The sequence below is a fragment of the Chelonoidis abingdonii genome, chromosome 1 (assembly GCF_003597395.2).
Source record: "Chelonoidis abingdonii isolate Lonesome George chromosome 1, CheloAbing_2.0, whole genome shotgun sequence".
In the NCBI taxonomy this organism is placed as follows: Eukaryota; Metazoa; Chordata; order Testudines; family Testudinidae; genus Chelonoidis; species Chelonoidis abingdonii.
Window position 1 is genome coordinate 322,526,385 of NC_133769.1, and position 15,800 is coordinate 322,542,184.

At 36.9% G+C, this 15,800-nt stretch overlaps 1 protein-coding gene across 10 annotated transcripts in view; it reads right to left on the bottom strand.

Moving 5' to 3' along the window:
* The window catches only part of NBEA (neurobeachin), an 862,398-nt gene that overhangs the window by 500,163 nt on the left and 346,435 nt on the right, over positions 1 to 15,800 (bottom strand). For 5 of the 10 annotated variants that reach the window (XM_075061633.1, XM_075061636.1, XM_075061632.1 and 2 more), the window contains exons 25-30: positions 15,279 to 15,302; positions 11,747 to 11,927; positions 9,194 to 9,324; positions 7,749 to 7,856; positions 5,926 to 6,094; positions 3,529 to 3,624 (exon numbers count right to left, since the gene is read on the bottom strand). In XM_075061633.1, coding sequence (XP_074917734.1) covers positions 3,529 to 3,624; positions 5,926 to 6,094; positions 7,749 to 7,856; positions 9,194 to 9,324; positions 11,747 to 11,927; positions 15,279 to 15,302 — 709 coding nt within the window. The remainder of the gene's footprint in view (positions 1 to 3,528; positions 3,625 to 5,925; positions 6,095 to 7,748; positions 7,857 to 9,193; positions 9,325 to 11,746; positions 11,928 to 15,278; positions 15,303 to 15,800) is intronic. The other 5 variants (XM_075061640.1, XM_075061634.1, XM_075061638.1 and 2 more) reach the window with 3 other exon arrangements.

The window sequence follows — 15,800 nt, forward strand, 5'->3', positions numbered from 1 at the left end:
CACCTGCCCTACGCTCAAAAATATGAGAGTGACCTACCGAACTAGGAGAGTCATCCGCTTGGACGTCGCCCGGATAACAAGGGTCCGCGCCAGATGTTGAGAACCAGAACAATCTGACGATAGTGGGCTACTGGAACAAAACATTCATGAACGAGACAGAGAACCTGGAAACTGATGGAATGCTACTACAACAGTAGACCTCATTATGAGAGGGGATTACTATGAAACGTATACGGGTGGATTATGGATGGAACAAAGACCATACATCCACACTTTAACTGAGGAAACAGCTAGTTACCCAATGCTTCAACATAGTAAAGAGGAAGCTGCTCTCACACGCTTGAGATAGCCAACTCCCACATTACATGTCCCCCAGCTTCAAGAAGACTGAAGAACAAGTGGATGTGCGGCCACACCGAAGCTGAAACTTCACTGCCACCCCCTCCATTGCAGAGCACAGCAGCTGATATGAGGCATAAGATCATGGGAGAAACTAGCTACAGTCAATCCTCAGAACCGATTACCACGGTCTCAGTGGAGAAGTACCATCAGATAGTATGTAGAAGAGGCCAATAGAGCCCTCATGAAATCACTACTACCACCATAATTCAAACATGACTTGGTATATGCTGCAGCCTCTGTAAATCCTGTCAGATGCTTGCTACCGATCGGAGAAACAACAAACAGTATGTACCCACCCTTGGAAAATGAGGTTGGAGGATAAGATCAAGCGGATCTCGCGAGAGACAGTTAGTAGCTGGTGGAACTACAGAAGGGTGTAGAGATAAGAGATAAGACTTGGTTACTGAAAAAAATTACATGGGCCTGACTCCATCTGAGCCCCTAGAGGACTGTAAAACAAAGGCCACAGCACTGTGCTACCAGCGCTAAGAGAATACACTAGAGAAGCAAGACACAAAAAGTAAATGCCTTGTTCTCCAGAGACAAGAACCATCCAAGTGTGTATCCCAACTTGCAATGCAACAACACAATCACAGCAGAGCCACCCAGCAGCAAAACTGAACAGATACGGGAAAGAACATATGCGGGAGAAGCAAACAGGCAAAGTGGCTGCAGGACTTGAGAACGGAGCACAGCAATCTCCCAGACGAAACCAGTCACCATCACAGTTAGGAAGAATTCCAGTAGCAGGCGTACTAAGAACGCATGAAGAGCCATGGACAGCACCTGGATCAGACATTGATCACAACCTACCTGCTAAGAAACTAACAGCAGTTGCTATGAACGCCTAAGCAGCACCAGATGAACCAGCTCTAGCAGCAGGGCTCCCACCAACGGCACCAAGGAAGACAGTACTGATCATGAAAGGACCCCTACAAGGAGAACAGAAAACTGTTCAAACTACCGGCCAACTATCTCTCTCTTTCAGAAGAGTGCAGTGCTAGGAACAGCTAAGATACTGCGCAGAACCCTCAAACTCCCAGGCCTCTGGTAGAGGACCCGAGGTTGAGGAAGACACATACCACCCATAGGGGTGAGAGGAGAATTTTTTTTTATATATATATATTTGTTTATTTTTGGCAATAATGGAGAAATTTTATGGGAGGAGAAATACTGAAATTCAGGTAAGAAACATTTGAATTTGAAATCAATTAGTGAAGTCAGTAAATTATAAAGGTTCCTAAATGAGGACTGAGACATACAGAACTTTATCTAATAGATCAGTATTTTTCAAATGCAGCCCTTGTGGCTGCATGTGGCCATCAGGGGCTTTTCTTGTGGCCATAGGGTCCTGGGCAGTGATGGGGGGCTGAGGAGGGCGGAAAGCAGTAGCTCTTCCCCAGGGGCCACCAACCGCTGGTGTGAGTTCCCCACCTTCCTGGAGACAGTGGGGTGGTGGGCTCCGGGCACACAGCAGCAGGCTCACTCCCCCCGACATTGCCCCTGCTGCCTTCCCTAGTCCTCCATCCATCCCCCCATTGCCCTGGGCCCGGCTGCTGTGCTACCCATCTCCCCATCCAGGGCTTAATTTGTCCCCGGCTTGCTGGGGCAGAGTAAGTCTCTGCTGTAAAAAGTGATATTTATATTTTTGTTAATATGTCTTTTCAGTGCCTCCCAGCTACCTAGCAGACTTACTAGCTAGCAAGTCTTAATTATAAAAAAAAGTGCAAAAGAAACAATAAAATAGACAAGAACACACAAAGCACCTTATTTGTGTTTCTATTCTGTTTTGGACCAGTAAAAAAATGAGACTACAGTACATTATTTTTATTATTGAATCTGCAGACAAAAACCCTACATAAGTAAACAACAATGATTTGGACATATATATCTGTTTTTGCTAAAGTTAATTAAATATTTTAGGAAAAATTGTCAGAGTGGCCACCAGCAAGAACTGTGAAAGCAGCAGAGAATCCTGTGGCACCTTATAGACTAACAGAGGTTTTGGAGCGTGAGCTTTCGTGGGTGAATACCCACTTCGTCAGACGCAGGAGCAAGAACTGGTGACCACACTCCAACGCCAAACATTTTTCTTTGTGAGAACCCTGGATTGAAGGGTTTAACACTGTAAAGCATTTGGAACATGAAAAGCGCCATATAAGTGCTAAGTATTCTTAGTAAACTAGGAAGTCATCCTATGCCTCATATTTTACCGGAAGTAGTCACCAAATTAATTACTAGTTTTTTGTTTGTATTTATCATTCTTTTTACTTTTTGGGTTTTTATCTGAGTGACACAGAGAGCATGATCAGCAGATAAAATATGGTTGCATGTATTCACTTTTTGCATTTCCACTGTAACATTTGCACACAAGTTGGAAAATTCACATGTACACTTGGCTACAAATGCACCTATTTAACTTTGTACATATGCAAATCTCTGACATTTGAAAAATGTAGTCCATGCATATGCGTATTTTCTATCTGAAAAACCAGCCTGTACTACAAAGCATTTGCTGTGACTGCAGAAACTCTCTCTCTCTCCAGAATACCACAGTACAGCAATCAACAACATATAAAATAAAACTTTACATTATATACAATATAAAAGTTTAACATACAAACAAAAAGTGAAAGAAAAGAGAAGAAAAGGAAAGGAAGAGAGAAGATCTGTAGGAAGTGCGAGGAAAGGGAACACTAAAAGAGCAGTACTAAAGATTTAATTTATTCCCTGTATGTAATCTTTTTAATATAGGTGTGATTTGTTTTCATACCTAAAGGAGGTATTGTTGCAGCAAGAATAAAAAGAATAAGCCCAAACCAAAAACATTCAAAATTTCCTTCTCAACTCACTCCACCTTAACATTATTTTTGTTTACCTACTGTTAAATAATTTAGTAGGTGTCACTGAAATGAACAAATGGTAGTAGAACTGGGAAAGATACTTCCAAAAGTAGCCAGGAAGGAAGAGACTTGTCTTAAGGGTATCCTCATCAGGTGACAGTCTGATCTCCAGTTAACCTGAAGCGTATGCTTATTTACCAAGAATTAAATCACAGCTAGTTATTTAATTACATTACACTAAATAAGGACACCCAAACAGGTTAGGAGATGATGATGATATTACCTTTGTAAAATGAGTGGGCAAAGCTCTGCTCAGGAATTAACTTGGCAAGGAATCCATGGTTCAAACTTGGGTGAGGGATAGATGGTATGACCACAACTGTGGAGAAAATCATGGAATCAAATGTGAGCCAGCTAATAACCGCCTGTTATCTGGTCCACTGTACATCCATGACAGAAGTCCTATCTCATTGAAACATGCAAATATGGCACTATTAACAAAAATGCATTTCTGAAGAAAGGAAACAAATTATGTATCAAGAGATAGGAAACATCAGACCAATTAGTAGGGAATCATAAAAACAACATTTATAGGGAAAAAGACACATATATAAGACAAACATGGCTGAAATAGTTAATTGAAACAAGCAGTTTCCTACTCCAGCACCACAACATATGACCAGGAAGCACACATTAAATACACCACAAAATTATGGTTTCTCATAGCTGACCACCTAAATACAAGTTTATTAAACGAAAACAGCCAATGAGGACATGGATATTTTTAACTTAGTGTACAAAGGTAGAAAGTAAGCAAGCTAAGATATAACAATGAATTAGATAAAATGAATAAAAGTAGGGCTGTCAATTAATTGCATTTAACTCAAGTTTTAATGCAAAACAAATTAACAAGATTAAAAAAGTCATGATTAATTGCAGTTTTAATCGCACTGTTAAATCATAATACAAATTTAAATGTATATAAATATTTTTGAAGTTTTCAACATTTTCAAATATATTGATTTCAATCACAACACAATATAAAGTGTACAGTGTTCACTTTATATAATTTTTGTATTACCAATATTTGCACTGTAAACAAAAAATAGTGCAATCTACAAGTCAACGCATGGAGTGACACATGAATGTTTAGCATATCTGGCACTTAAATAACTTGCAATGACCGCTAAAACAGTGCCATGCAAACACCTGTTCTCCCTTTCAGGTGAAACTGTAAAAAAGAAGCAGGCAACATTATTTCCTGGAAAATGTAAACAAACTTGTTTGTCTTAGCGATTGGCTGAGCAAGAAGTAGGACTCAGTGGACTTGTAGAACTGTTTTTTCATAACTGCACTCAAAAACAAAACAGTGTAAGTCTCTAAAGTTTTACATTTGTAAGTTGTACTATCATGATAAAGAGACTGCACTACAGTACTTGTATGATGTAAATTGAAAATACTATTTCTTCTATCTTTTTTACAGTGCAAATATTTGTAATAAAATAAGGAAGTGAGCAGTATACACTTTGTATTGTGTTGTAATTGAAACCAATATATCTTAAAATGTAGAAAAATATCAAAAATATTTATAATACATTTAAATTGGTTTTCTTTTATTGTTTAAGAGTGTAGTTAAAACTGATTAATGACGACTATTTTTTAATCTCATTATTAACTGCAATTTTTTAATCATTTGACAGACCTAAATAAACGCAAATAGGACATGAATTTAAATTACACTATATATAATATGAAAATCAGCAGTTCCAAAAAATAAGACAGCAAATCAAATTCAGTACAAGAAGCAACATGTTCATGAAAAACAACATGCAGAGATTTGGCCACTGATTTCTAATCACTTTTTTCCAATATATTTATATGGCTGTTCTGAGAGAGAAAACGGATTGGTTTATGGCTGTGCTCTATTTCAATGGCTTAAATAAGCCATTGGACTGGCAAACTGAACATTACAAACAGTGGAGGAACGTATTTGGATACAAAACTCTTGGCAGGTTTTGCAGCTGACAGATAGTGCCCCCAAAGGCTGGGATATCATTTGCCAGGAAAAAAAAGAGTTCACACTAATCAGGTAAAGAATGCAATAAAAGCAACAATTCTAGTATATTAGACTTCCAGGGGCTTTTCAATGCAAACCCAAACTAGAAAGACAGCAGGACTCAAGAGAGTTAATAGTCCTTGCTATATTAGCTTTTCACAAGACTAAGTTTAAACAGAAGTAACTTCAACTAGGGAGCTTGCTGTGTTTGCTGATTACAGATTTCAGACAGTGCATTTAGAGTCAGAGAGAGCTGATCACAGTAGACAAATGACAATTTTTAGGTTTACTTTGACAGGTTAATATCTTATCCTTTCACAACTTTAAATTCACAAGGGCTCTCCTTCTTTGAATGTACATATAAATTAAAAAATGGATGCATAAATACAGAATAAGCGAATGAAAGTCAGTTAAACCCTATAAGCAGAGGCTCATAATTTAAATCTAACTTATTAACAACCAACGTATATTAAAGAAGCTTGGAGAAACTAAAGAACAACAAAATAGTCTCACTAGCCTTCACACCTTTCATACAATTTAAAACAGTTTTTGTAGTCAAATATTTACTGTTTCAAGGAAATTCTGAAAAATAAAATGAAAAATAAGAGGGAAAAATAGATGTACCTGTACTTGTTGGTGAATTTATTTCTTGTCTGATATTTCTACCTGCCTGGCTCCCACATCTTGCAGTCTCCCGTTGAGGTTCTAGTATATCACGGTACTTGGAGACCATCAGCACAGAAATAAAGTAAACTACTGCCAAAGCCAAAAATTGAGCCTGTTTGCTATCATCCTGAGAGAGAGAAAAAGGAACACATCTATCATACTTAACACTTACACAAAACTTTTAAATCAAGATAATGAATGTGTTTTAGAAACATCAACTGTTTTAGATGTTATACCTGCTTATTTGCTTATAATTCAATTCTTGAATTACCTATACGCTAATTGGAATGATAAAATCAGTGGTTACCACCTATTTAGGAAAGATAGTGTGGGAAAACGGGGAGGCAGAATAGCCTTCTGGGTTAAAAATAGCATTATCTGTTTCTGATGCACTCAGAACAATATTAGCTTCAATGCTTATGGATCAACGTCCTAACAGATAGACACCAAATAATACCCCATCTTGTGCTTTGCTATAGACCACCAAATCATACTAGGGAACAGGGCAACCGTCGCTTTACATACCAATTTATAACACGTAGGAAAAAACCATGTAAACATACGGGACTTCAATTTGTGTGCCATATGCTGGCAGTCTCATGTGCTAGTACTAGAGCATCCTTGGAATTTGTAAAAATTATAAGTTACAATTTACAATTATAGGTTACAATTTCCTAAAAAGTGTTGCAGCCAGCACAGGGGAATCCTTTATTAGACTTCTCCTAACAGAACTAAAAATTAAAGTTAGCTTAGGCACAAGTGATCATGACCTGATCACATTACAATGTGAAAGACTCAAGTCCAGATCAGTAATATGTATACACTTGGTGTGTTAAAGCCAGTTTCACAAAGCTGGAAACAATTAAGAGCCAAAATTAGCTAGGAGTGTTTCTCCATCACTGATCATTTTTAAATCAAGATTACATATTTTCTAAAAGATACACTCTAGCAATTAATCTTGGAGTTCTATGGCCTGTGATATACAGGAGGTCAGACTAGATGATCACAATTGTCCCTTCTGGCTTTGGAAATCTATGAACTGATGAACGGGTAAGCCTGTACACAGAAAGATTAGGTGACTTGCCTAGGACCTCAGAACAAACAAGTAGCAAAGTCAGCAATAGAACGGAAGAATCAGAATTGCAGTCACTTGTTCTTACTTCCAGACCACATTATAAATTTGTAGCATAAAATGAGTGAAAATATATTTATTTCTGTGTCATTTATGGATGCAGCAACTGTTCTGAGAAGTCTACATCAGCATTTGTGGTTCAGCATGCATTCCCATAGAATACTGCCAGAAGGGATACTAAAGTCATTTAGCATAGATAGGTTATATAAAAACTACTCAGCACTGTAACAGAACTCGATCTTATATGATTATAAATGTTGCATCAATAAGGAGAAGCAACATTTCACCCCAGAGGTTGCTGCATTTCAGAGATTATTGAAGTTTTCCTTGCATGTAGTTTGCATATCAGTTTCAGCTTGTAAAGTGCAATGAAATTATGTAAGGTGTCTTTCTTGCCAACTAAGACCACTTTTATTAAACACTTCATTTTGTAAGAAAAAGGAGAAAGAAAGATTATGTAGAATTTGGCATATTTCTTCCCCCCAAAAATGGAAATCAAAAGCCTTTTTTGGAGGTGAGCACAGATTTTAAGTTCATCCAGCTTCCAAAGCTGTCCTTTTTAAAAATGCAAGTTATTTGTAACATCAATCTTTCTTTTAAATATTAGTGAATATATTCCAAAAGAAAAATCACGGTCCATATTACTCACCACATCACGAAAAACAACTGCTCGCAGACGATTAATGTCAACATCCTGAAGAAGTCTATCAGGATCCTTTATTGGGGAAAGGTTACCAGGAACATTTTCCAATGGTGACTAAAAATGTAGAATTATTTTTCCAAAATGTACGGAGATTTTTATTCAAAACATTTCTTTGATCCACAATAAATAAATTAAATACATTAGTACTAACTGCAGACAAAAAAGGTAACATTCAGATACTTGTTCTACAAACACAGTGATGCTTTACTTATTTTAATGCATTAGTACTGAATAGTCAGATACAGAATTGTTTTATGTTCTTCAAAAGAAATGTTTTAATCCTACTGGACAAATGCACCACTCTCTAGTAGTTAGCATATTAACAGTAGCAAGAGGAGACTAACTTTTTTTGTATTGTGAATAAGAAATATTTCCTAGGCATGTGATAGGCTAAAAATTTGTTTGTATAAGTGAAAATAACTCGGAAAATTAGTCTCATTCTATTTTATACAGAGAATTATTATTACAGTCCCATGCTGGCCATGCATGTTCAGTATTCTACTTACAGTAATGTGACCTGTTTTCTTTAAACAGTAAACACTGCAATCCATATAACAATTAACATATAAAAGTGTTCTGTTTTCTACAGTCCAATGTTTGTCTTGTGTTGAGTTTGCCAAAATTGCTAGAATATATTTTTGGTATGGTTTTATAAAATAATCTAGTGATATTTGTGGCTATAAGTTTTTTTCTGAAACAGTAATTTGTGGCAAGAGACTATATTGTGAAAGTAGTAATGAGATTATCATGATAAGTGAATTTGGGCTAGATATACCAATGCATCATCTTTGAGATCAGGGATGGTTTTTGTGTTTTGCACATTTAGTTTAGGGCCCTTCAACCCCCAAAACTGTGACCAAACTGGAGACTAGTCAGAAATGAGCAACTTAAATAATAAGGACACCAAAGTGACTGAAATGTAAGTGACAAACAAATTCAGATCTTGTTCTTGGAGTCATATCCTCAAAGACAGACCATGATTTACACCCAGAGCCCTACTGAAGTTAATGGAATTCTACAAGGATGCAAGAGTCCAACCACAAAGATCTGACTGCAGGTTTTGGCCATGTATCTCATGAGGCTTTAGAAATCAAAGAAATATGTATAGATAAGTCAATCTGCAATACGGTGAGGGAGAAGATGTGCTCTCTGGAGCAGAAGTAGGAGAGAGTAAAGTATTGGAGAACAGTTATAATCATGCCATTAAATTAACTATTTTCTTCCTTTTAATTTTTTTTCTTGTTTCAATGAAAAAGAAAGTGTTTTCTTTTGAGAGACAGGAAATGGGTGACAATTCAGCTTCTGTTTTAAAAGAAGTCTAGAAATGAACTACAATGATCTCCTGCTCTTTTTAAGTACTAGTACAACCTATATTAACAACATTAGATTACCTTGGTCATTGCTGTTGCAGTCACACCCTGAAGAGTCTCCTGAGTTTTACTGCTGATTAGTGAAGATTTGTTCACCCTCTCTCTTTGTCTTTGTCGACACTCTAAACAGTTTCTCACAGCAACACAACAAACTAAAAAAAGATATAATTCAACGTTATCATTAGGTGATTACACAGTTATCATTTAATGAAGTGCCTATGCCTCCAAAGAATGATTATGTCCCAGTAGCAATTGTATAAATAAATAGGCATCATAAATCTCTTAAATCATACTTTGGTGATACTGAGAAAATATTATGGTGACTTTTCCAATTTCACTCTGTGTTTAGTTAATCAAGTTCCTTAATTTTCTGACTAGCTGTCTTATACAAGGCTCATATTTAAAGCCTCAAGAAGTTTGAAAAAGGTAAGTTATTCCCCCGTAACTGGAGTTCTTAGATTATCATCATGTTGTCCCTGTTGATCCACTATTTTTGGAAGCATACTTCTTAGTGTTGCCAAAGCCAACCTTAACATTTGTTGTGGCTAGAAGACAGAAAACAAGAAGGTAGGAATCAATGGTTACTTTCTATCATGTCAGAGATTAACAACAGACTGCCACAAGGTTCCACATGAGGACTGACAGTGATTATCAGTGATCCGAAAAGGTGAGAGAACAGTGTTGTGGCAAAATTTGCAGCTGACAAAAATTATTCAGCTCAGTCAAGAACTGAGAAGACTGAGGAATTTAAGAGGGACCTAGCCAAACTAGATAAACAACATGCAATATGATGGCAGATGGAATTCAACATTGATAACTCAAAGCAATGTACAACAAAACAGAATAATTTGAACTATGTTTGCTGCTTCTAAGGTCCTACATTAATTGCAGCAATTTATCAAAAAGTGTTGGGCATCACTGTGGACAGCTCAATGACTTTCTGCTCAATGCACAGCAGCAGACAAAAAAAAATCTCCCCCCAAACCAAAAAATAATGATATAAATATAGAATGCATAAGGAATAGCATGGAGAACAACACAGAAAATATTATAATGGTCTTATATAAATCAATGGTACAACCTCACCTGAAATAGTGTGCTCAGTCTTGATCACCACATCTCAAAAATGATATAAAGGAGAGACAGGTGACAAGTATAATTAGCAGAATGAGAAAACTCTTACTTCAACATAGATTGAAAAGATTGGGACTCTTACTATAAAGTGATCCAATTTTCCATTTAAAAACGGGACATGGGAGCCGGAAGGTAGAAGATACCATTTTTTTTTTTTGTCTTCCCACTTCTCCATCAACTTCCCTTAACCCTCCACCAAAACATTTCCCTGTAATATCCCCAAGAATTGTCTCATTTCTTCCACTTTGACCGTATAACTTAACTGTAGGATATTGGGGAAAGGGGGACAGGAGACCACTACCTGCAGCTCCAATACTTATTTTGGGAAGTAGTTGTCACTGAGGTCAGGTGCACTTATTCTCACAGATTATACTGTTTGGTGTAACAGTTTATAATAGTGTGGGAAGGTTTGGTTCTGAATTAGAGGTGAGAACTCTGAATAAACCTTGTCAAGAATTCCCTTTTAGGGATCCCTACACTTGAGAAAATTATTAGAAGTAATAAAACACTGGAGGACAGTTGATAAATAGTTAATTAAAAACTAGGGAATTGTTCTTCTGAAATGAACTGTTCTTAAAGCGGGGTTCTTTGTTCCATTGAGGGTCTGCAGCTCATTCCATGCCACTGAGTCTGGATCCATCAAGGTCGCTTTCATTAAAAATGTTTTTTTCATAGTCATAATATCTAACAGCTTGGGAAAAAAATTGATATAGTGCTAAACAAACAGCATGAAAATAACAAAACCAAATTTGCCATCGTATTGCATGTTGTTCATGTAGTTTGGTTAGGTCCCTCTTAAATTCCCCATAGTCTTCTCAGTTCTTGACAGAGCTGAATGATTTTTGTCAGCAACAAATAATGCTGCAATTCATTTGAAAAGCCAATATTTTCAAGACCTGCTGCCAATGAGACAGATAATGAGAACACATGGGGTCGCAGTTCTTCATACCTTTTCAAAGAACGTTTTCATTTACAAAACTGTGCACACATAGCCCAAACTATCACTGTTTGCTAGATGCCTTACAGGCACATGGCTGAGGTGTATTCTCCCAAAAGATGGGATCTGGGAGGCAATTCTCAGAGAACCAAAGACCATGATGAAAAAATCTTACAACAGAAGAGCAGCACAGCAGATCAGTGTTTGAGGAAACAGTAATTTTCTTCCTTTCACTAGTTTTCTTGTATTAATATTTTGCTGTCCTACAATATGTTTTACAATTTGAATTTCATCAATGACAACTTTAATTCTCATCTATTTTTGTGTTTCAAAAGAACCATCATAACTATTGTAACAAGTCATTAAACACTCTGTGGTATTTTAGTCTATCACATCATAGTCAGAACCAGGTTAATTCCTACTTTTATTCATTGTAGTCTTAGCTCATTGATCTGTAAGTAATTAAATAATGCACATTGTATGTGTTGTTCTATAAGACTTACCCAGCCTTAGGCACTGTCGCATTAAGCCTCCAGAAGACATGTTTTTTTCAGCTTCAATCTCACTGAAGTTTAGAGAACTGGCAAATACAAGTACATCAACCATGGCCATCAGACGGCTCAGGAAAGTCACTGCTGTCTCTGCTGACATTCCTTGTGTCACTTCAATATTTTCCAATTCAGTCTTTAAGAGAAAATAATTATATTAGACTTAACAACGTCAGACAACAAACATAGCAAACCCACATCTCAATTTTAACTGTTAACAATAAAATAAGTAAATGAGAAAAATTACAAAAAAACCCTACTTCCTATATTTAGGGTTGGCAGAATTCGTTTTTTTTTTTTTGTTTGTTTTTGTTTGTTTTTTTACTATAAAACAATATTTACCATCAAAATTGTAAGACTTTCAATTTTTTTTCTATTTTTATTTTTATAGTTGCTGGAAATTAAAGGGGTGTAGCGTTGGCTTAGGGTAGCACTGGCTACAAGGGGATCCCTGTGTAGATGAGGGGTTCAAGGCACCAGGGCCCATGGTGCAGGGAAGGCTGTAGTCCTGGCCTGGCGGAACAGAGACTCCTGGCCAAGGTTGCAAGGAAGATGATCCCATGGCTATAGGATGATGCTGCTGAACAGTTCCTGCCCAGGGATGACTGTTACATTCCTGGCTGGTGAGTGAGTGAGCAGGACCATGACAGCGGAGCTGAAAAGGGTTCCCTGAACAGCTGTGGGGCTGGTGACACCTGATCCTGGCAGACGCAAGGCACAGGGAAGTCTGTGGTTCTGATGGAGCAGGGCAGAGCAGAGACCCTAGGCCAGGGCTGCGAGAAGATGTCATTGTCCCCAGCCACGGGACAGGCCACCCTGCTACTGAATGGCTCCTGCCTGGAGCAGGGTGGCCTCCTCCTTGCAATCTTGGCTGGGGGTGTCTACTCAGGCCCGCCAGGTCTTCAGCCTTCTCAGCACCTTGCACCTGAAGGGATCCAGTGTCACTGGCTCAGTGGCAGCACAGAGACCTCTCTGCAGCCTTGCTGTCATGACCCCACTCCTGTGACAGCAGTTGATGCCTGATTCTTAGAAGCACAGGTGGAGGGAGAGGCTGCACTCCCACTTTTTTCACTGGTTTCAGTATGTCAGCTGAAATCAACATTTATCAAAATTTATTGATTAAAATTGAATCTTGCCAAGCCTATCTATATTTTTGTCAGTGCAAATTACTTATGAGTGAACTTAAACATAATGGAGTGGGAAGATGAATTCACACTTGCATGCTGTAATAGGTATTATGAAGTCTAATATCTGTGAGAAAACTATTACTATTTACATAGAACCAAATTGTGGCCCAGCTAGTACAGCTGTGCAAGGCATAAAGGAGTGCGTGACACCCCTTTATATCTCTGAGCAATCTAACTGCATGACAGCACAGGAAGGAAAATGGGCTCTGCAGAGCTGCTATGTCTCCACCTGCCCCTATTCACATAGATGGGTGGGAGAAGTGGAATGGGGTGGGAACTGGGCTGAGTCTTAGCGTATCACTGACGTGTAGTTGGAGCCAAGGAATGTATGCTGCATTGAGCATAAACCTAGGGAGCAAATCATGCCAGGTTTATACTTGGTGCAGCATACATTCCACGTGGAATCACAATCTCCATCTTGGGCTGCCCCTTAGTCTAGGCTCATGGCAAAGCCACTCCTGAGTCTGCAATTGTTTCATAAATGTAAAAAAGGGTTATGATTTAGGGTAACATTTTCAGAAGTGCCTAAGTGACTGGAGCCTGAGCCTCATTTTCATAAGTGAGTTAAGCTCTTAGGGACAGATTTTTAAATTTATTTAAGTGTCTAAATATGCAGGTAGGTGTCTAGTGAGATTTACAAAAGTGCCTAGGAGGCCAACTCCCATTAAAATCTCTGAAAATTTAGTGCCTAGGTGCTTTTGAAAATCCCATGAGGTGCCTATCTGCATCTTCAGGCACCTAAATAACTGGCTTTAGCAACCTAAGTCTCACTGATAATCAGTGGGACTTAAGTTCCTAGGTCTTTTTTGAAAATGGGACTCAGGGCTTGTGAAAATTTTAGCCTTTTGGTTCCAGTTTCAGGGATTCTGTAAAACAAATAAGGAGCTTAAAATATATTATTTTGTCCTGTTATACACATTTTTTTCCATAACAAGAATAAAGATAATTCTTTTAAAACCTTTTATTTCCCTATTGCTGAGAATTTAATGTCCTCAGTGAACAGTAACTTGTTGAAATAGTTGTTTAGGTTTAACAGCATACCAACAGTGCCAATAATGCCAAACAATATTAAGAAAACAATTGTTCTGACATGTGAAAGGTATAATATGTCTTTCTGTCATCAGAATGATAGATAACATTGCAAGACATGTCAGTTACATGGGTATTTTGGGAAGTGTTGTCACTATTTAAAATCTGTCCAGCAAGACAAAACAAATGATATGACGACAATTAGACCTTTGAAACACCATTTCCCTTTGAAGGACTGCCGCTAGCATTCCTCTAGGCAGTTATTCCCTGTTATTTTATGTTATTTTTCTACCGTGACCCCCTTGTCATAGTAGAAGAAACATTATTAATTCACATAGAAAAGTAGCAAATTGTTTATATATAAAACACTTACACAAATGAAATTTAAACGGAAGAAGCCATATCTGAATAGCAAGAAGCCATGCCACAGTGTGAATTAGTAGACTGCTGGTGCAATTCTCAGGTGGTTATAGAAACATGGCCTTTGGACTCACCTCAATAATCACCAGAAATACGCACCAATGGTCTATTAGTGGACTCCCTGTTGTGGATTATTGCTATAATACAATTATTTATATTGTACCATATACATTTTCTTAAGGGAGTAGATCTTTTACTTCCCAATGTCAAATGTCCAGGTTTATTTTTACAAGAAATAGTAAATCCATGTAAAAGCATGTTTTATAGGATAGTTTTTACATGATTTTTGCTAGCATTACATAGAAGAAAAAATTAGAATTTTCTTTAGGAAATCTCCCTAACTGCTGCTAATTCGCTATAAAGACAATAAATAGCCTTGTATTAGGTCTAATTACTATAATGAAATTCACCTCTTAAAGGTAACATACTAGTATGTATTCTAATTACATTTAAGAGATGTTTTCTTGTTTAGCAAACTGTTTTCAGAAGCTAGAATGTTTTAGAATGGTATGGTAAAACTCATGCTTACTATTTAAATTCCCAGATGGTTTACGTCCAGAGTTTGAACTAAATCAGATTTTCACAGCAGACAGACACTTCTGCAATTTATATTAGATCATAGGCTTGTCTAACTTTGACTTGGTAGTTTACTATAAGCAGCATATAATCATTAGCCAATGCATTAAATTACACTAAGATAAACATTTCAGAAAAAGTCCATAAATGCACTAATTTACTCCTGATCATATTTTATAATATGATGTGATTTTTTTTTTAAAAAAAAAAAAAAAGCCAAAATGTCAAATTATCAAAAATAATAAAGTTTGAAAAACTTAAAAACTGAAACTTACAGCAGTAATACTAACCTTAGAACCCTGGACATGCAATAGACAAAACAGACAACAGATTACAACAATAAAAGAAAAAGAAAATTATTAAAGTTAACTGAAAATACAATGTAAAATTGAAACAAAGTAATATCTTGGAATCATACCTTTATCTGATTAATTTATAATAGGAATAAACATTGCATCTTAGAAAGTGAACATTTGAAAACAAAGACTTCAAAAATAACTAAACTGCAAACAGTATGGACTTTAAATCTAATCTTTTAATTTTATTATACAGTTCCTTTCCACATTGATCCATCCAAACTGAAATACATATTTTAAATATGTACACGGAAAAAATGTATAGGATGTTAGTAATGTATACCTACAGTCGAATTTTACTTGTTATATAAATCACAGAAGTACATGACATAATTGTGCCATTCTCCAGTCAACTGAAACTGAAAAAAGTAAATCCAGCCTCAGCATTTATGATTTGTGAGATAATCGTATGTATAAAATTAAATTGACAAAACATACATA